General features: G+C 38.9%; 3 protein-coding genes across 6 annotated transcripts; all 3 read left to right on the top strand.

Annotated features, from left to right (window-relative positions):
* The first annotated feature begins 177 nt into the window (after positions 1-177).
* Positions 178-5,621, top strand: syngr2a (synaptogyrin 2a). Its single transcript, XM_007556344.2, has 4 exons — positions 178-406; positions 2,456-2,693; positions 4,072-4,205; positions 4,314-5,621. Exons 1-4 carry the CDS (start codon positions 308-310, stop codon positions 4,494-4,496), a joined length of 654 nt encoding a protein of 217 aa, XP_007556406.1. The 5' UTR covers positions 178-307; the 3' UTR covers positions 4,497-5,621.
* A 1,626-nt stretch (positions 5,622-7,247) lies between these two features.
* cant1a (calcium activated nucleotidase 1a) lies at positions 7,248-14,611 on the top strand. Of its 3 annotated transcripts, none has more exons than XM_007556342.2 (4): positions 7,248-7,378; positions 11,785-12,447; positions 13,391-13,594; positions 13,678-14,611. In XM_007556342.2, exons 2-4 carry the CDS (start codon positions 11,808-11,810, stop codon positions 14,046-14,048), a joined length of 1,215 nt encoding a protein of 404 aa, XP_007556404.1. In that variant the 5' UTR covers positions 7,248-7,378; positions 11,785-11,807; the 3' UTR covers positions 14,049-14,611. The 3 variants fall into 3 exon arrangements, with proteins under 3 accessions (XP_007556404.1, XP_007556403.1, XP_007556405.1); XM_007556341.2 differs by lacking the exon at positions 7,248-7,378 and adding an exon at positions 8,652-9,335; XM_007556343.2 differs by lacking the exon at positions 7,248-7,378 and adding an exon at positions 10,611-10,932.
* A 163-nt stretch (positions 14,612-14,774) lies between these two features.
* On the top strand, positions 14,775-17,912 carry LOC103140960 (galectin-3-binding protein B-like). 2 transcript variants are annotated; one of them, XM_016673548.1, is made up of 6 exons: positions 14,775-14,864; positions 14,986-15,073; positions 15,292-15,495; positions 15,670-15,804; positions 16,154-16,442; positions 16,531-17,912. In XM_016673548.1, the coding sequence occupies exons 2-6, from the start codon at positions 14,989-14,991 to the stop codon at positions 17,618-17,620; spliced, it is 1,803 nt and encodes a 600-aa protein (XP_016529034.1). In that variant the 5' UTR covers positions 14,775-14,864; positions 14,986-14,988; the 3' UTR covers positions 17,621-17,912. The 2 variants fall into 2 exon arrangements, with proteins under 2 accessions (XP_016529034.1, XP_007556402.1); XM_007556340.2 differs by having other exon boundaries at positions 14,775-14,865; positions 16,157-16,442.
* Positions 17,913-20,772: the final 2,860 nt, after the last annotated feature.

Genomic DNA, 20,772 nt, shown 5'->3' with positions numbered 1-20,772 from the left:
TTGGTTCCTGGAAACATTTATTGATATTTAGACATTCCTATATTGAGCTCGCCTGAGAAATAAGTATAGATTAAATACAAAGATTTTTATCCGTGAATGTTTCTTAAATCTGAAAATGCAACAAATACACTTGCTAAATGATTCGATCTTTCCGAGCTAATCGTAAACGCATCAAAAAGGGGGCGGTCTTTAAAAAAGTTCTCAGGAAGTAGGTTGCTATAGATCTAAACTCCTCCCGAGCTTTGACAGAAAGAGTTCACAACTCGTCTTAAATTTGCCTGACAGCTTTTTTTCAGAGCGTGAAATAATGCAGAGCAATGCTTATGGTGCCTCTCTGGCCGGTGGGGCCTTTGATTTTGAGAGCTTTGTGAAGAAACCACAGACTATTCTGCGCTTCCTGAGCTGGGTGAGTGACTTAGACGTTAACGTTAGCAACTGTCAACCTTAAAGGTTATTAACATATGTCAGCTTCCAGGCTTCACAGAGAAGTATAGACTAAACTGCTTGTTGGCTGTGCGCTTTGAATGGTACATTAACCGTTTCTCAAGTATGAGCCGATTATAAACTTTCACAAAGTGTCCATAATATGTCTTTAGTTGATTGTAGCTTGAGGCTAGCATGTGCACTGCTGTGTCACTGCAGTAAAAGAGACAAATACTGTACAGGGGGATAATCTTTGTGGTCTACTTGGAAGCTACACTAATCGTACTTAACTGGGAAAGAAAAGAGTAGGGAAACAAAACATGTAGCTCTAGCTTCTGCACATATTGCTGTGTTTCGTGTTAGTAGTTAGCAGGAACTGTGAAAATTTCCCAGCGTCATCTGTTGCTACCTGCCTGCCTTTCTTCCTCTTTGCTTTTCTGTACCAGTGTAGTTCAACTTTACATTGGAGGAGCATTTCAGAGCATGTAAAAAGGTCAATCGACTTTAAACTGATTACTGACTGATCACATTTAACAGTTTATAAAAAAAAATCCCAATATATTTAAAAGTTTCAAATGTGTTATTGTTGACACAAGGGAAGTTGCATTATGAGAGAAATGATGTGTGGGCTCAAAATGCAGTTATTGATTAAAAATAGGGCTGTGTAATTTTATAAATTCTACGATATTTATCAATATTTTATTCCTCAAAGTATTGATTTTTCATCTGGGAGTATCGATGCATTAAATCCTACTTTGAGTTTCATGTGAGGCCTGTCATGAATTAAATGGCGGCTGTCACACATGATATTTTTTTACCCAAGTTGCACATGTACATTAAAAATGACATGTAATGAAACAACCTGTTACAATTAATTAAAAAATGAAATTAAATAGATAAATTACATTATTTAATAAAGTGAATAAGACAAAAAAGGTTCCTTTTCTGCATTTACCAAATACACAAAGCCACACAATTAACATTTAAACAAAGCAAATGTATAACAAAGCAACATTTATTATGCCGGTATTACACCATCAGTTCAATTAACTCAGTCTAAGTCTATGGAACAGTCACACAATATCACAAAAATCACTGTGTCCCTCTAAAATCTTTCAGAAAATCTTTAACATGTATCAAATAATATCAGATCATATTGCTTGCTGAATATCGTGATGTATATCGTATTGTGAGCAGAACATCGTGTATCATTTTTTTTTATCGTGAGATTAGTGTGTCGCTACAGCCCGAATTAAAAATGTGTGCAACATTCACAATTTGTCGCTTACACCTAAAGTCCACTTGGAGTGAATAATTAGCCTTGCAGTCATGTGCATGGACTGAAGATAACCATGCTCAGGGAGAACAATGAAAACTCCATGCAAAAAGAGTCCAGACTGGAATTTCAACTTGGAAGGCAACAGATCTAACCACTGAGCCACCCTACAGGTTATTCATCACATAACTGGATATTTCTGTTTAAAAAACAAAACAAAACAAAAAATCTTTATATTTTATATATATATATATATATATATATATATATATATATATATATATATATATATATATATATATAGATAGATTATATTTTATATAGGGTTATAAAACTATGGCATTTAGCCATTTCTCAAATGTAGGTCAGCAATGTTCAATTAAGAAAAGGATCACTGTATAAATTACTGAAGTGAAGGGCTTAGAAAAAATATGTTCTGTGCCCTTAAATTATGAAAAAAAAAAAAAGCCATACTATGAACACAAATGCAGATGTGAAGAAATGGTAGAGACAGTGATGTATGACGTTTTTATGAGTTAGGTGCTGGAGTGACTTACAGACTCGTTCCTCTTTTTTTTAAAAATAATATCTTTGTTAAAACCAGGCAGGAATTGAAACTTAACAAGCATGGTCTGTTGACTGTACTTCTCTGGGTCAGGAGGCACGCATTTTCTTTATTGGGTTTTTTGGGGACTTTTTATGGGGCTACACAAGAAGCCTACCAGGAATTGACTCTGCTTGTTTCTTCTTTTGCAGGTATTTTCCATAGTGGTTTTTGCAAGCATTACAGCTGAAGGCTACATTAACCCAAAAACACAGGCAGAAACCACATGCATGTTCAACGGTAACGACAGTGCATGCAGCTATGCAGTGGGAATTGGAATCCTGGCCTTCTTGGGTTGTGTCATCTTCTTGCTACTGGACGCCTATTTCCCAAACATCAGTAATGCCACAGAGAGGAAATACATCGTTATTGGAGATCTAACCTTTTCAGGTGATTGTTTTTTGTTGTTTCCCCCCCCCCCCTTTTTATGTGTTTGTATCAGATTAAACAGAAAAGGCGATAATTGTATGATAAATGATCCCAACGTCCCAACAAGTTAAAATTCATCAGCCTGGTTAAATCTACAGTTTGAAGGCTTGTCCAATTACAGACTGGTATAGATCTGTATATCTTTGAAGAACACATTTTATTTCCCTCTGGTATAAAAAAATATATATATGTATTTTTGAATTTAATTGAATTTCCCAAACCATACTCAGGTCTGATTATGGTCACACATGCAGTTATGAAACTCCTTAAACAGAAACTTTCTGACAGAATGAAGTTGGCTAAAACATCTCCAAACCAAGAAATGTTAAAGAAGTTTTTAGAACAAATGAAAGACAAAGTCCCTGCCATCTTTCAGTCTGACAGATGTGAGGCAGTTCTCAGAACAGTTAATACTTATAAAATTATATATTGGATGATTCTCTCAAATCTACATCTTCAATCATGTAGTTCAGTTTTTACAGTAAATTAGTCTGTATAGGAAAATCCTTTCCCACGAGTTAGCAAGCAGTTAGCAAGCGGTCCCACCAGATGGGGGGGACCGCCAGATTTCCAGACGTACAACTTTTGCACAGTGGCTCTGTTGTTGGAGAATCTTTCTAAGAAACTTTGTCCACATCAATTTTGGTGATGCGACTTCTAGTTTTGGCATTTTGAGCTGCAATGCATATTTTCTAACATAGCGCTGCTTCCGCAGGGAGCAGGCGAACAGCCGTCCCTTGCATTGGCCATCGATCAATGGAAGGGACCAAGTTTAATAGTAAACTTTTTGATTTTGAAGAGAAGGTCAAGAACTGTTGTATGATATTAGAAAAGATTATGTGTTAGAAAGTACTGATGGCGTTAAATAGACTGAACTATATAATGTTGTCTTACAGCATTAGTAAGACGACCCCAAGATGGATAAAATGTAATTCTTATGTCTATCATAATAATTGGTCGTATTGAAAATTTTGTAATTTGGTTGAGAAACGCCTTATTTGACAGATGTAAACTAAGAGCAAATGTCCTTCGTTTACATCACGTCTCACATCTGCCCTCCTAAATATCGTCTTCTGAATTCAAAGAATTTCGAATATAATTGCCAGTCAACCAAGCAGTCATTTGCAAAACTGATTTTGTGTGCAATGATATCATAATAATGGTGCATTTGTGACATATATCTGGTGCTAATGTGGCGTGTTCTCACTGTATTTGTGTAAAATATATGGATAAAATAGAAATAAATCGATTTTCAGGACTTTACGCCCTACCTACATTTTAAACATGCATATTTTATCCTACCTATAACCTGATTTTTTTTTTTTTTTTTCTTAAATAGGAGCTTGGACATTCCTCTGGTTCATCTGCTTCTGTGTCCTGACCAACCAGTGGACCAAAACCAAAATGGAGTTCGTCATGGCAGACGCCGCCAGGGCCGTGATCGCATTCTCCTTTTTCTCGGTCGTTACCTGGGTGAGCCTCTTGGTCCCCTCAAAGGACTTCACAAAATTTGATCTTGTTTGAATTTTGTAGGGATTGAAACCTCTTACACTTGGTTAATACAGACATCTCTCTCCACAGGCTCTTTTGTCCTATTTTGCGTTAGGAAGATATCGCCAAGGAGTGAGTGAGTTTAATCAGGATTACACAGACCCCGCCCAGGACCACTCGTCTCCGTACCCACCTGCCCCGTCGAGCTACCAGCAAGCGCCTTTCTCCAACAACCAAGGGCCACAGGGGGAGTACCAACCTCCAACTTACTGAAGGACTAAGATTCACACTCATGAATCCTAATGGGAGGGGATTCTTCTTAAAAAAATATCTATATAAATAAATAAAAAAAAAATGTGCCAATGGTTTTGTTCCAAATGGGGATTGTCTTCAGCACTCCCATTTTCTTGCATATTTTTGGGCACTGAGTTTTAGTTTGCTGCATTATAGTTGCACACTGTACGGTGGATGTTGTGCTGTGTGACAAACAAAAAGAAATCTGGAGAGATTTCTTTCTTTCTGTTTTTTTTTTTTTATGTTCAAAGGTGATTTTTTTTTTTTTTTTTACCCATTACGACAAAGTAAGATAGCAATGTTTGTCTGTAAACCAAGACACCTGCCACAGTCTCACAGCTCCCTTGGTTTCAATTTTGTGTACAACTGAGACGTTTTTGTGTCAAATGATAACAAAGTGATTTGAATTATATGTTCCTTGAGAAATGCATTTTGTTTTTTTAAAAATGGGAAAGTGAAGTTTTTCTTCAAATGTGTTACTGTTCAGTACATTAGTTTGGTATTCTGGTGTTGATGTGCAGCTGTTTCATAACCTTGGAAAATGTTTAATGAAATAGCAAATGCACATAATGTAGTCACCAGTTTATTTTATTTTATTTTTATTAATATCTCTTGTCGAACTACTGTATTTTCTTTTCTTATGATCAACCACTGAAAAGCTTTAATCCTCAAAGATTTATTTGATTGGCAGTTTAAGTGATCTTTCTTTAGCTTGGTAGTCTTTTTTTGTGTGTAAGTTTATTGTTTTTACATTGATTGTTATTTTTCTTTATGTTTTGGGTTGTTTCCCATTTTGCCCTAACTGGCTGGTGAGCATGTTTTTAGTTTAGATTAGCAATTTTTAGCAGACATTTGAAGCTAAATTTGTGGAAGGTTTGTGATTTTTGGGAAAATTTGAAGATATATTTTTTATCTTACCTAATCCTGTTTTAAAAACAGATACATGACAATCCAGTTTTTTTTTTTCTCCTCTTGATTACTTTTTGAACATGTTCACTGTTCTTATTAAAATAAATTGTTCAAGTGCCTTATCCAGTGTTCTGTATCAGATGGAGTTTGCCAAATAAAAACTTTTCCGGGTTCTCTTGGTCAGCCCATAATTGATATCCTGTGCAGTTTCTTTGTGCAAATATTTGACATGGGATTGTGTTTGTGAATGTGGGGAAACTCCTAAACTGTAAAAAGACTGTCTGTTTTAATAGCTGTGTTATAACTACAGGAAGCTCTTTTGAATGAAAGGAGGTCCAGCATTATTGATAAATTGCAATTAACAAATTGTGTTCAGAATTAATACACTCACTGGCCACGTTATCAGGCATGCCTGCTTAATTTCTTGTGGACGTATTCCAATAGTATGGCAGTCACTGAATGCATTTAGATATCCAGATGGAATTAAGACGCCTGTTGTGGTCAGCTGAAGATGGGTGAACTGGTTCAAGATGATATAGAGGAAACTGTAGCTGAAATAATCTGCAGCAATTGAAACATGAGGAATGCCATCACTGAAAACACAGCTTGCTAAACCTCAGAGCAGATAGGCAGCAGCAGCAACGTGGCATACCACAATAGGTGCCATTGATGTTAATGGCAAACAGGAAGCTCATTTGAGCTGTGGTTAGCTTCAAAATTCAAATGTTAGGGTGAAGCATTGTTCCAGGCTTCAGGTTATTTGTCTTGGCATGTCATGTTAATTTATGTATTTATTTAGTTGTATTTTTTTGTGTGTGTGTGTTTGTTTTTGTTTAATTAGCTTGTCTAAAATGTTCAGCAGTTAGATTCCTGTCAGTAACAAGGTCTTTACTGAAGTGGGTGACAGCATGCTAAACAACAACTAAGCAGTGGTGTGTAGTAACTAGCTATATTTACCGGAGAAATATTCTTAGGGAAAAAAAATACATTTAAAAGTAATTTTACTATGTTGTATTTTTACTTGAGGGATATTAGTATGAAGTATTGCTACAGTAGTGTCAAATGTCTTGCTCTTTTACGCATTCGGAGTAGTTTCACTGAATGAAGAGCAATATTTTAAACAATGTTAAAATGAGACTTCTACACAAGCTGTTATTTTTATATCTGCTGAAGCTGTGCTATTTCTTGTGGATATACAGTGTATATTGTGAATGGAAGTACTGCACCGTGTTTAACATAATAAATTACCTAAATATTAGTTTAATAAGAATATTGAAAAAGAAGTTTCTGGTTTAAATTGCTTATTTTTTACAGAAAACTCTTTTACACATACTTGCGTAGCGCTTTAGATGGGTGATTTGTACTTTTACTTGTAAAAATATGTTGACATAGTGCTACTTTAACTTGAGGACAATTTTTGGGTAGTCTACCCTCTTCTGAGACAAAGCAAAGCACAGATTTCACCTTGTACCACGAAGACTTTCTTCTATGGAGTACTATGTACTTCCCAAATTGATGTTTTCCAGAGAACCTGAACGCAACGGTAGATCTTGTGTTGCGTCATGAAATGGGATTTCCGGCCCTTTCAAGAGATCTGAAGAATTTGGCTCAGCTCCGTCTGCACCTAAATGACACTTTGCTTCTGCCAACTTCTGATTTATCGTTATGAGAAATATTGGTCAAATGTTTACATTAAAGATGAAAATTATATTTATATTCCAGGAAAATTTACAAAAAATGTAGTATCCAGCGCGATATAAATGAATATGCATATCTTGCCGGCTCGGTCGAGACCGACACATCACTTGACACGTTGCTGTCGTCATCGGCACTGATAGGAAGTAAGGACAGTTTTGTCTGTGAAAGAAAGGAGGAGGAAGCGACGCGACGATGACACCTGAAGTGCTCGAAGCCGCTGATTGCTGTCACCAGGTGAAAATCTAATATCTGAGGTGAGTTTGAAGGAGGGTGTACGACTCGAAACATCGCAGGTATCACCTGATTCGTCACAGCATCTATATATAATCGGTGACTCTGGCAGGACACAAACATGATAACCCAGCTTCGGTCATACGTGTGTGCGAGTGTGGCAGTCCCTCATCTATAAAACTGTAAGGGAATTCAACATTAACAGACTTCCTTTCTTCCTGAGACTCTCGATGTACCTGCTGGAGTTCAGGTGTTAACATTAGTATCTATAGGCATGCCTATAAATAAAACGGAAATGTCTCCCGGATCCAAAACCCGAAACCTCCTGGAGCAAAGCCCTCCTATTGGACAACACCAGGTCTATGAAGTTCCTTGCATCACTTCATGTGTCCATCTGACTTCTTTGAATCATCAGCTTTAGTGACGCTGCCCTTCGTAGAGAGTTGTAGCTTCAGGTTAAATTACTGAACTTACTGAACCAACAGTCGGTTTATGAAATTGGAAATTTACAACACGTTTCAAGCAATCACAAACGCCTATTGATCGCAAAATAGTTGTGAATAAAAGGAAATAAAGAGAGAATGTTTACAAACCACCGCAAACCAATAGCACCACTGTTTATTACCTTATTGACTATGTGCTCTATTTCAACAGCAACAATGTTTCATATGATCTAATTTCCTCAATTTTAAACAGAAAAGCAACAATGTGCTGCAGTTCTAATAATGCTATAGAATTTTTTTTTTTTTTTAGTAGAGGGAAATATCTGAATGAATGTCTTCTTGGCTCCACGAAAGTAGCTCCATGATGAAAGAATATTTGGACAAATAAATTATCATTGACCTTCATGGGTCAGGCATCGGATTGTGGTATTTCAAGCTGATGGTCAAACCGCTGTCGTGTCTTGTGCTCCTAGGGGCGGGAGTGGAAACTTTTAAGTTTCAATTTGGTGCGCATGTCAATTTCAAATATGAATTCAGCAATTTAATTACAGATAATAATAAAAAAAAATACATGCAGAAGTTTTGTTATATTTTTGTTTTTGTTCTTCTATATTTTGTAGAGATGCTCATGTGTCACTGCGATTCTGCTCTGTGTGAAGGTCAAGCCTCTGCAGAACATATCAAACCAACACAGGTTTTGTTGCATCGTCATGTTCATGTTTTCCCTCCTAACTCGGTGCTGACTGGTCACTTTTTACCAAAACATTTTCTTAATGTCTCTGTAGCACATAAAAGTAAACAGGCTGGCACATGCTTATTGGGCTCATCCCCAGAGTCGCGCACACACCCATATATGGATGCAACGATGTTGGAAATTTTGGTTCTACTGTGTGGTAATATTGCCTGGTAGAAACCACGGCACTTGGAGGTATTTAGTTAATAATTTATAAAAGCATTTATTGTTTTGCAGCGTATCAGCCTCACTGATTGTGTGTCCTTTTGATGATGAGCAAGAACATCTTTTTTGACCCAAAGCCTAGAAAGAGTTGTGTCGGTAATTAACAGAGGGTACTGTAGGCCAGAAACATCAGCTGTGTTGCCCCAACCAGAGTGATCTGTGGCCTCTGTCCCAGTAATGGTTGCATCACAGCAACTGCTATGTTATGTAAAGTCCATTCAAAGATTTGCGTTTGTTTTCTCCTGTCCGAGGTGCCGCCTTTCACCTCTCGCCTGGTTGTGCTCTTGTTCAGCCTGCAAGTGCCTCCCTAACTCCTGCGATTTATGGATTACTCTGATGAATGATAGCTGAATGAGCCAGGTTTTTTCCAGTGTCGGAGTTGCCCCTTTGGACCGGGTCATAATCTTCCAAGTGTAGGCAGAGTTCACAAGCGCTGTGGTGAAATGGCTGCAGGTCACGGCTGCATGGCAGATCGTCGGTGAGCAGAGAGGGAGTTTGGAGCTCAGATTTGACTGCGAGGGCCTACGTTAGCAGATTTAATGACTCAGGTTAAGAACTCTGGGGGACGGAGGCGAAAAGGTAAGCTGTGTTTTTCCAGCTTTCAGTGGAGGTGGGCAGATTTGTCGGGGTGGCCCCCTGATGTTGGAAATATAATGCGCTGCTTTTTGGCTGAGGTCCCTTGTATGAAAGGGTCTTTCAGATCGGGGTCTCGTCTCGGTAAAAATGCCGCATGGCCTCAGGCTGAGTTAGCACTGAAGAAAACCCAGCTTTAATGTTACAGGCTCTCTAAAATGTGATGGCACACATGCACTTTTGAGTTTCCTTATCATTGTTGGCTGAGATGAAAGGCTACAGTAGTTTATGGGATGTTTCAGCAGCTTTCTGTGGTGTGTCATGCCTTGTAAATTGAAAATAAACATCTAATCAAATGAAGACTTCAACCTTTATTCAGATCATTAAATCTTTATGCAAGTGAATCTTTATGCATCTTTATGCAATCTTTATGCAAGCATAATCTTTATGCCTCCCCATGCTGGCTTCCAAGTGAGGAAAAAAAGAGAGCTTATTGAATGATTTTTTATTTTTTATTTTTAAATCATTGAGGCTATGAATGTAAATGTAAGTATGGATCTATTATTCCTTTTTTTTTTTTTTTTCCCTGAGATACAAATACAGTGTGAAAAGACCTATTTCTCTTAGCCGTTTTTCAAAATGGGAAAGACAAGAGAACAGGTGTTAATCTTAATGACAGGAAATTGCTATAAGAAAACAGCAACTCAACTCACCGGATCCACACATACAGATAGAGCAAGAAATAAGACAACTGAAAAGAACTGCAGCTGGTGGAGGAAAGTAAGTTAAATTTTAAATAAGACAGAGATTACTTATTTCGGCATTTGGTTGTAATCTGTATTTTTAGACGATTATTAGATGCTCTTTCTTTTTTTTCTTTTTTTTTCTTAGATCTTTCAAAATGTTCTTTTTCAGGTTTGAGCAACAAACTTGATACCTAGCAACAGATTTCATATGCATCTTACAACTACAGAGCTGTGTCTGAGCTTTATGCTGAAAGATTTTCAGGCTGGTTCCTGCTGAGCAACAAGTTGGCAATAATTTGATTCTCCATTTGAATATAGAAAATCAATTATATGAAGATTTAGAATGTTTCTGTGTCTATTTCTGCATTCTAAAATGTCTTTGTCTTGCGTTACAAATTCGTAAAACAGCTGAAGAGATTCCTTGGAGAACCAGTTTTTTTTTTTTTTTTGCAGCATAAAATTACTGATAACTGCAGCACTTTTTTTTTTTTTTTTTAAAACCTCAGTCTCTCTTTATCTTTTCTTTAAATAACGGGCCAAAATCTTACTTGAAATGTAGTATGTATAATTGAAAGAATCAGTAACGTCTAAGTGAAAAACGACCAGTGTCTGCTTTTGGACCTTGTAATCCACACGCCTGTATTTCCTGATTTACCGGTTAGAGCCTCTGATTTATATGACGTCCTCCTAACGTCCACGCAGACAAAGCACATTGGTGGCTGCTCTGATGTTTACCCCGCCCACAGCTGGTCTTCTTCCTGCTCCTGGTTTTGCTTTAACAAACACACTTATGAGAGCGTATAATCGAGAAAAAGTTAACTGAATACAGTCTAAACTACAGACCCAGAAAGAAGGCGTTGAGTAAGTAACTCGTGTTCGTGTTTTGAAAGGACGTCTGAATGAAACGTATTTGTTAGTAACTTAATGACAACAAAATCAGTTTACTTTCCTTACTCTGGAGCAGTAAATATAGCATGTAGTGATCCACTGTGCGTGAAGCACATTTTATTTGTTTCTCTAATGTTATTAGTTCTGACAACTAATAACTAATATATGGATCCTAAAACATGTTTTTAGGATTCATAGTAACATCTTGTCCTTTCACCTGTTGCTTGCAAATTAGGAGTTGGGCTCGGTTTCTTAATGGCGTTGGCTTTTGAATTGGCATATTTTTAGGGACGGTAAGCAAACAAAGCAATAAGAATAAAACTTGTGGAACCAGAACAACCTATCCATTCACTACTTGTAGAGCCAGTTTACATGCGCGTCTTAATGCTATCCTTGAATATCCTTGAAAAATTAAAGTAATTTAAATAACTCCTATCAAAAATGTAAAACTGGCATTTATTATAAGTTGTGTAATATGTGAAAAAGTGTTCATTTCTCGTCACTTTGAAGAATATGGCTTCAGCTAATGTACAGGATGTGAGCAATCAGAAAAGGATTTCCAATATGCAAATGTCGGACTGCTTTTATTAAATTAATTTATTTTCAATCAAAATGTGGTCGAGGTTCCTTTCGTGAGAATTACAGTATTATTGCAGCAGGTAATCACTTCTGAAGAAACTGAAGTTTTGGGTTGCATTAGCTAAATATTTCTCGGTGTGATAAATCTGAGTTTTTTTCATTTTGTTGACCTGTACGTGCAAACCTTTTGATCGTGTCTTTTTAATGCCAATGTCTGAATTGCAATTTGTCTTCTTGCGTAGGTCGCTCTCGGCCTCCGTCCTCCATGTCCGCACCTCCAGGCTACACTCGACTGGAGCAGAATGATCCTATGAACCCTTTGCGTATCTCTGTAGGAGGCCTCCCCATGCTGGCGTCCATGGCCAGTCCCACCGACCCTCGGTTCCGGCTCAAGTGGAGGCCCATCGTGGCCGTGGGCGCATCCCTGACCTTCGTTCTGCTTCTCCTCATGCACTTCGGTTCAGGCCGCTCGTACGGCTCGCAGGGCTGGAGACCCTGCCGCGACAGCGCAGTCAGGGACGCCGATTCGCAGTACAACGACACCTACCCTCTGACTCCTCCTGAGCGCACATCGCAGGGAATGCGCTACCGCATCGGGGTCATCGCGGACCTGGACACGAACTCTGCCAGCGAGAAGAAGCTGACGTGGTTCAGCTACATGCGGAGGGGGTACCTGCTGGTGTCGCAGAGTGGAGACAAGGTGGCGGTTGAATGGGACGCTGACAAAGTGGTGCTGGAGAGTCACCTGTCAGAGAAGGGCAGGGGGATGGAGCTTTCTGATTTGGTGGTGTTCAATGGAAAACTCTACTCCGTCGATGACAGAACGGGTATCATCTACCACATAGACAGAGACAAGGCTGTGCCCTGGGTTATCCTGCCTGATGGAGATGGGAATGTTGCCAAAGGTATAAGAATGGACTTTTTATCATGCAGTACTCTGACAAGGTTTTGAACATAATTTCAGTTTTTTGGGTTTTTTTTTTTTAGTTGGTACCTCCAAGAACAAATGTTGCATCCTGACCTGTTAACGTGGTCTAAATGAATAGTTCCCCCGGAATTTCTAAAGTTCTTTCAAGGTTTTTGTTTGGCAGACATCCAGAGAGTTATCAAACAAGATCACTTAAAAATTTAGCATAAAGTCTTTTTATAAGAAAGAGACATTATGCTTCGCGTAGAACCACATTCGCATTTGTACACGGTAGGCAGCTTGCGGCCTAGATTAATTAAACCTGCAATCTGCTGACTGCAAGACAGCTACTCTACCCATTGAGTCACAATTACAGAGATAAGCACGTCTGAATTTATTGTTCCTTTTTTCTAATTTACAAAGAGTCAAAATGATTAATTCTGGGTCACAACACGTTAAATGTTGCTTAACATGTTGTGCCTCAGCCATGTGGGTTTTCAGATATCAGCAAGGACATCTGAAGAATTTTTGCCTTTAATGTACATTTGATGGGTTCCTGACACAGTCGTGGCCTTTATGACCACAAATTCTGAACAGATTGGGGGAAGGTTTTTTTAGTCAAAGTTAAATTTGTCCATCATCTAACAAGTTTTAATATCAGTTTAGGATGATGATGATGTTGCAACACCCAATTTTGTCTGAGTTTGTGCCATCTGACCTAAGCTGTCACCCCAAGTTAAAAAACAAAAAGAAAAAAACAGGAACTTTCAAGTTTGCAATAAACCACACCAGGCTCTATGATGAAACCAGTTTAGCATTGTCATGAACTAAAGCTGCTTATCTATTCTAAAATTGATACTGTGCAACTTGACTGTTAACTTGCAGCTGTCCACAAGAACAATTCTATTAAATGTCAAATTAAATGTGCTTTCGCTTGGCAGGGTTTAAAGCTGAGTGGCTGGCAGTAAAGGATGAACACCTGTACATTGGCGGCCTGGGGAAAGAGTGGACGACCACTCAGGGCGAATTTGTCAACAACAACCCAGAGTGGGTGAAAGTGGTGGGCTTCCGGGGTGACGTGCAGCACGAAAACTGGGTTCCCAGGTACAAATCAATGAAAGCAGCTGCGGGGATTGAGCCGCCAGGTGAGGAAACTCTGCTCTTTGTTTATCCAATCGACTCCTGGCTCTCTTTCTTTATTTCATTCACACCTCGTTCGTCTCCGCAGGATATTTTATTCACGAGTCGGCCGCCTGGAGCGACACCCTTCAGCGATGGTTTTTCCTCCCACGTCGCGCCAGCAAAGAGCGCTACGAGGAGACGGCGGACGAGCGCCGCGGGACCAACCTCGTCCTGAGCTGCTCACCAGACTTCAAAGACATCAAAGTGAGCCGGGTGGGGCCACATAACCCTACGCACGGTTTCTCTTCGTTCAAGTTCATCCCCAACACAGATGACCAAATCATTCTGGCGCTCAAGTCAGAGGAAGACGCGGGAAAGATCGCGACCTACATTACGGCCTTCACTCTTGACGGACGCGTTCTCTTACCCGAGACTGAGATTGGTGATGTGAAATACGAAGGTTTGGAGTTTATATAGAAGGCTTAAAGACGGAGACTCTTAGTCTTGAGGCCACTGCACTGTGGTTGAAGATTGTTTACAATCCAGACACTGTTGAACTTGCCACACTTGCTGCTTCCCGGAAATCCATCACTAAAGCCCTTATAGGGTCGTCTTCATTGCAGACAAGAGACTTTAAGACTTAGTCTGCAAAAAAATGTTTGTCTTGTGAGTTTGGGAATTGTGTAAGACCATTTGAGCATTGTCAGCTTGTTTTCTGGAAGATGGAATGTGGCTTTTGACAGTACTGTAGCCTTTCTTGTAATGAATGTATACATAGAATTGATTTATGAAGCTGTGAGGTTTCTTTTTTTTCAATAAGTAATGCAAATTCATGCTCACACTGTACACTCTGAACATTGTTTTTCTCTTCTTTGCTCCAATGTAAACACTCTGGACATATTTTTTTTGTCTCAAAACAATCTGAAGGATGTTTTTATAAAACTGGAATTCGCTGTATGGGATATTTTTGTTTTGTTTTTATGGACCTGGAGGCGGAGGGGGGAGGGGCTCACAGTAAAATATTGATTCTGTTCCTAAGAGTCTTGTCTTTTTACTTCGAGTGTGCATGTGGTAGCCAGACATTTCTGGCGAGACGTGGTCAATAATAAATTGTGTCCTCAAACAACTTTCGGATCCACTAACAGTTGTGTAACAGTTTGCTGGTTCTTTTTTGCTGCGAAATGAAACTTAGGGGAGAAGGTGGGAGTAGCCGTCTGCAGCGACAGTATATATTCAACGTTCCCCCTTTACCCTTTAGCTGGAGAGCACAGTGGAGGTTCAGAGGTGGCGAAGGGTAGGTGTCTGCATTCGATATGACTTTATATATTGATATAGTGTGAAAGAAAGTTTGTTTACTTGACTTAAATTCCAGTCAATAATGTGTCTATCATATTTCTCTTTTTTTCGACACTAGAATATGGACGTGTTCCCACAAAATCTGCTTGTTGCTTTCATCCTTTCTCTCTATGTTTCTGGAAGAGCATACAGACTTGACATTCTACGTAAGTCACTTAAACGGTTTGTCATTCATGTTAAGAAAACAAAAATGTTGGCAGTCATGAAAAATGAAAACTGCTTTTGTGGGTAAATATGCAACTTATTGTCATGCATGTGCTGTGGGATGATAATGCGCTTGGCTGTTCATGAGCCGAGGGTAAACTTCAGACTCTGTGAATATTTGTTTAACAACACTATGTGTCCTTGGACTTTTTGCGTTTAGAGAGAAACTCTGAGCCAAGTGAAGGCAACGTGAGACTGTCTGGTTCTGAAAGCCCCTCAGAGGGACGTGTGGAGATCTACCATGATGGGAAATGGGGAACGGTGTGTGATGACAACTGGGACATAGCTGAAGCCCAGGTGGTTTGTCGTCAACTCAACTTCCCCGGAGCCAAATCCGTTGTGATTGGGAAGGACTATGGAACAGGTGTCCTGTACTTAATTTTTTTTTCCCTCCACAAGATGGCAGTAAAATGATTCCCATCAATGGAGAGTTGTAATTTCAGTTCAATTCACTTCTCCAGCTAGGTGTGTTTGGCATTGCTAAAAGATTTATTTTAAATCTTTCCTCTTTTTTTTCATTTTTAAAAAATCATTTTAGCATCTGGACCCATTTGGCTCGATGAGATTGCCTGTACAGGGAAAGAAAAACAACTTGTGTCTTGTCAGTTCAGTGGCTGGGGAAAAACTGACTGTACCCATAAAGAGGATGCTGGAGTTGTCTGTGAATCAAAAAGTAAGTTAGAAAATGTATTCCAAATATATGTGTTAAACTATGTTTTGTATAATCTAACTGCTGCTATTCGTTCTTTTAAAGACTAGGTTGAATTTAATGACATTTTCAATATTCTAGTGGTCACCATGTTTCCATTATGCTTACCAGGAAATTTTTTTTTGTGTTTCACAAATTGCAATGTGCTTTGTGAGGCTCAATGTTATGCTCAGTAGGGGTCCTGTCACTCTGCATGGGCCTGGTCTTGTTTTAAAGGCAACATAGACATTACCAGAGTCTTTAAGGCTAAAGACCAGTTAAAGAACAGTTTCTTGAACTTCGAATGCTCTTTGTAATATCTGTTTGCTTCCAGATGATGTGACAATAAGTGGCTCTACAAATTCACTGGACCACAGCATCGGCCTCTCTGGTGACCTCGGTCAAATCTTTGACCGTGGCACCGCTTGTGATTTCCTGATCACTTTCCAGACCCCAAGTGGAAACAAAAAGGACGATGGGACCGAAGAGATGACTGAAACGACAATTTGTGCACACAAAGCGATCATCATGTTGTACCCGTACTTCAGTGCTTCAGCGGGGGCGAATAACATCACAGTGACTGTCAACAAACCCTGCCAGTCGTATTTTACCTCCTTCATCAGGTGGACTGAAGTTGATGTGTTATGTTTTTTTCTTCGTAAAGCATTTAATTCTTGTTTTAAATATATTTCCCAATCTCTTTCTTCACAGGTACCTTTACACCCGTAAGACTGATATCACCTACTCCTCTGCAATGTGCCTCCACCAGCTCGCTTCAGACTTTGGAATTAAACAACTAATGGAGGACATAGGTCGACTGTTTTCTAATGTCCTCCCAGATGATGCGTCCTTTCACTCCCAAGTTTCACTTTACAAATATGCCGTTGAGTCAAAGGACTTGGTCCTCGAGGAAAACTGCGTCCAGTACATGGCCTGGAATTTCCAAAACCTGACCGGTTCCCCTGTTTGGGCCGATCTTCCTGTGGAGCTCCTTCGTCGCCTTCTCACCCGCTCTGATTTGGTGGTTGCCGATGAGTATTTTTTACTTCAGACTCTGGAAGGCTGGATCACAAACAATGGCGGCTCCCTGAGTTCAGAAAACCAGGCCGACTTGCTCCGTCTGATTCGCTTCCCCATGATTCCTGCTGAGAAGCTGTATGAGCTGGAGACCAAATCTCTTCTCTTCAGCGCTCACAGGGATCTATATCGTGACAGTGTCTTGAAAGCATATCAGTTCAATGTTCTACTCTACAGTAATCTGACCCAATTAAAATTAGCCAAAGAGAATGATGATTACAAGCCCAGAATCTACACAGGTGAGACCTGGAGTACTACTATTGTCCCTGGGGCAAAATCTTCCTCATCTCAAAGTCGAAACCAATACATGAATTATGGCTACCGAGATAGTTACGGTCGTTATGGTGGTTATTACCCAAGTCCTACTGAATCCCCTAACAAGCAACTGAGCACACCTCTCCACAGCAGCCTTCTTTTTAAGAACAACATGATCACCTGGGAGGCAAATGTTTTGAAAACACAGAACGAGTGTTCATGGCGGGGTTTGCGGTGTGAATCATTTCCTGCAGCCCGACTGGCTCTCCGGAACCAGTATCAGTCGACGAGCGGTGTTCTCTTTCGAAACCGCCTCTTGCTGACGTGCCAGAACAGGTACGTCTGTCAGATCCAAGGTTTCAAAGGCGACCTGGCTTATGTGAGCACAAATGACACCCAGGTCCTTGCCTATCCCTGTCCTGATGATAAGTACACTTACACATTTGTAGTGAGACCAGAGTATGTGTGATCCAATGAAGAGGGAGTTTCAGAAAATAATGACCACAAACAGAGCAATTGCCTCATATCAATAATTATCAGCTGATTCAAAGCCAATTCAATTAAATGATTTTTTTTTTCAGTGATTCCTATGATCAGTAATTTCTATAATAAAAATTTATATATCTGTCATATCAATCAATTATATATTTTTTTTATTATGAAGAAAAAATAAAGCAACAACAAAACCTTTCTGAGTCTGAATTTTTTTTTAATGTTCCATGAAATGTGAAAAGGAATTAAAAGCCTGGTTCATAGCTGCATTACTGTGAACTTTTCTTTTGTTTTTTTATGGCCATGTTGCTTTGCAGCAATAAATCCTGGGTTTGAATCCCAACCTAGGCTTTTTCTGCATAGATTCTGCATGTTATCTCCATACATCTCTGGATTATCTCTGGGTACTTTCTGTTATTCCTGAAGTCCAAAAGCACATCTGTTGGGTACAAATTTTGTTGTCCGGATTCTCCTGGTACACCGCGGTTCAACATTTTCTCAGTTTGTAAAAATGTGAAAAATGAAGCAGCAACACTTAGATTACAATCACATTAATTGTTCTCCCAAAATAAAATATATGAGAGTAATACAGAAGAAAATTGATTGGTTGAAGGAGAAGAACTAAACATTTAAAAGTAAGTAATAAATATGTATTTTTACATATTGTTTTTTGTACATATTGTTACAAAAACTCTGCCCAAGTTGAAGTTCAAAACAATCTGAAAGTGAAAAATAGTGGTTATTCCTTGAGCCTTATGAGTAATTATTAAGTACATGTCACTACATGCAGGGGTGCCGCCAGGAATCGTGGGCCCCCTGACAAAAAAATTAGTTTGGGCCCCCCTGCACAGCTGCTGTTACAATTTTTTTGAGTCTATTTGACCCATAAAAAGCGTCACAATTTTAAAGGCTTGCAACTTCCTTGCTTTCTTTGGTCCAAAACTGATACTAGGACAGAATATTTACTGCTCATGAATTTTACATCCAACAGTCCACATCCAGTATGCAAGTAGGTTGCTTAATTTTGTTTCTATTAGTTTTAGACACTGAAATGTTTCTCCCCGTGAGCAACAGTCAAAAGCAACGTGCAACTACACATAAAGCAATCTAGACTTCTCAAAAATGCTATGTAGTTGCATTTTATTCAAGCTGCAATACATAACTTTAATTAAAAAATATGTTTTCTCCATATTTGTTAAAGCTGTCACGATGTCGTGACAGTTTGTTATGAGACAGATAATCTGTCAAAACAATCAATCTCCTCCATCTCCTTCCTGAATTACTATTACTGGTTAAAGTAATGCACCGTTCTGACCAAACCAACTAATCAGAACTAGTAGGACGCTCTTAGCGCTGTCAATTAGCCTCATTCCCTCACTGCTAAATGTGCTAATGGGGGAGTAACAACTTATCATTACAAGAAACCATTTATCTGCCATCATTGGTGGCTATCTAACTAAACTGAGCATTCACAGTTTGAATCTGCACAGCTCTGTGCTATGCTAGCTGCATCACGGCACAAATCAAGGGGGAGGAAGAATGAGCAACACCACATGAGATTGTGATTGACAGCACTAAAACTTTCCTGCCACTGACTGGTTGTTTCTAGAGAACCCTGGGAGAAAGCAGAGGAAATAGATTTTTCACAGATTACTTCTCTGTCACAACATGACAGTTTTAAAAAATATGTGAAAAAAATATTATAAAAAAGTTACATACTACAGCTTTAATTTCACTCAGGAGAGGACAGGTCACGAGGGTAGTGGGTTAGAGCTTCTGCTCACTCACTTATCTCACTCACTTATCTGTTAAGTGGTAAAAGGCACAGGGGACAAGTTAAATATATGAATATGATGGTAATTTTTTTCCTTAATTTATTAAAGGCTAGTGAAAAGGAGGCAAACAGTAGTCTGGAGCTAAGCTAATTATGCTAAATGGTTGATAATCTCACACAATCTACCCACCTCTCTTGGAGAAAAGCTGGGTTATAAATTAACACTCTTGCCTTTTTCTCTCTCTCCCTCTCTCTATTTTGTTTTTGAAAACCTGATTTCATAACTTTTCTTAGCAGCATAGTAACTGGCTCAGTCGTTTCATGGTAGCTGTATTCTGTATTCAGCTGCAGCTTCTCATAGACATAATATAATATATTATAATATGTCTATGCAGCTTCTACTGATTGACGTCATTGTTAAGCGCTCCAAGCAGGAACGAACCATTCCATGCAGATCCAGGGGGGATCAGGGCAAAAACGGATGTGTGTTTTTTGGTCTGGGAGGGGTAACATAAAATTTTTACTGCTAAAAACAATCTTTGAAAATACAATAGGATTAATTTTGTATTTGACAGGATCCCGATTTTTTTTATTTTATTTCTATGAACAAAATACAAATAATTAAATTGTGGAGCGTCCCCTGCTGGTCAGGGCTCCTTTTCACCCCTTTACCGCGCACCTGACAACACGACATTTCCAGTATCTCAATTTCTGCATAACCGTCATTAAACAGGTCTTGACAGGTCTCTAAACTGAAACACAACGGCTTTACTTCAATACATTCACTAAAACAAATTGCTTTGAAAGCAGTGGGATTGACAAATCTGGTGACAGAACATCAACTGCCAGAGTTGTTACACATCAATTTTTCTTTAGGTTTTTTTTGGTAATCTTGAATCTTTCGCATCAGGGGCAGAGTATGTTTCTCAAACAGCCTCCAAACATGTTTTGACAGATCCACAAACGGTCGTGAAACCTCTTGATTAAAGTGTGAGTAAAATTAGTGGAATATAATCAGAATTCACAGGCGATTCAACAGATTATATTTGAAAAACCTCATGGTTCACATCCGAACATCCTTCCACTTTTATATTGACAACATTACTAATAACTAATCTTGGCAACACAATGAAACAAGGATTTGTCTTTCTAAGGGACTAACATATTCAATGACATAGATGTATTCTTAGATGAACGAATTGTTCTGAGAATGCACTTAATGTTTTGCAAATACTGAGAATGATTAGATGAATGCACCACAGCAAATGAGAAAACTTTACATTTTCATACTTGCATTTTTAACTATATCATATTGAAATGGTAAGATATGTTCATTGAACAATTCATTTTTCTAA

The sequence above is a fragment of the Poecilia formosa genome, unplaced genomic scaffold (assembly GCF_000485575.1).
Source record: "Poecilia formosa unplaced genomic scaffold, Poecilia_formosa-5.1.2 Scaffold78, whole genome shotgun sequence".
In the NCBI taxonomy this organism is placed as follows: domain Eukaryota; kingdom Metazoa; phylum Chordata; class Actinopteri; order Cyprinodontiformes; family Poeciliidae; genus Poecilia; species Poecilia formosa.
This window is presented reverse-complemented; position numbering and strand designations above follow the sequence as displayed.

Excerpts from the sequence above, each read along its gene's own strand:
- cant1a (XM_007556341.2), top strand. The coding sequence starts at position 9,296 with ATGACTCAGGTTAAGAACTCTGGGGGACGGAGGCGAAAAG. Across the intron at positions 12,448-13,390 it reads AGATGGGAATGTTGCCAAAG|GGTTTAAAGCTGAGTGGCTG; the intron begins GTATAAGAATGG and ends TTCGCTTGGCAG. Across the intron at positions 13,595-13,677 it reads TGCGGGGATTGAGCCGCCAG|GATATTTTATTCACGAGTCG; the intron begins GTGAGGAAACTC and ends TCGTCTCCGCAG.
- syngr2a (XM_007556344.2), top strand. The coding sequence starts at position 308 with ATGCAGAGCAATGCTTATGGTGCCTCTCTGGCCGGTGGGGCCTTTGAT. Across the intron at positions 2,694-4,071 it reads TGGAGATCTAACCTTTTCAG|GAGCTTGGACATTCCTCTGG; the intron begins GTGATTGTTTTT and ends TTTCTTAAATAG. Across the intron at positions 4,206-4,313 it reads TTTTCTCGGTCGTTACCTGG|GCTCTTTTGTCCTATTTTGC; the intron begins GTGAGCCTCTTG and ends CTCTCTCCACAG.
- LOC103140960 (XM_016673548.1), top strand. The coding sequence starts at position 14,989 with ATGGACGTGTTCCCACAAAATCTGCTTGTTGCTTTCATCCTTTCTCTC. Across the intron at positions 15,074-15,291 it reads ATACAGACTTGACATTCTAC|AGAGAAACTCTGAGCCAAGT; the intron begins GTAAGTCACTTA and ends TTTTGCGTTTAG. Across the intron at positions 15,805-16,153 it reads AGTTGTCTGTGAATCAAAAA|ATGATGTGACAATAAGTGGC; the intron begins GTAAGTTAGAAA and ends GTTTGCTTCCAG.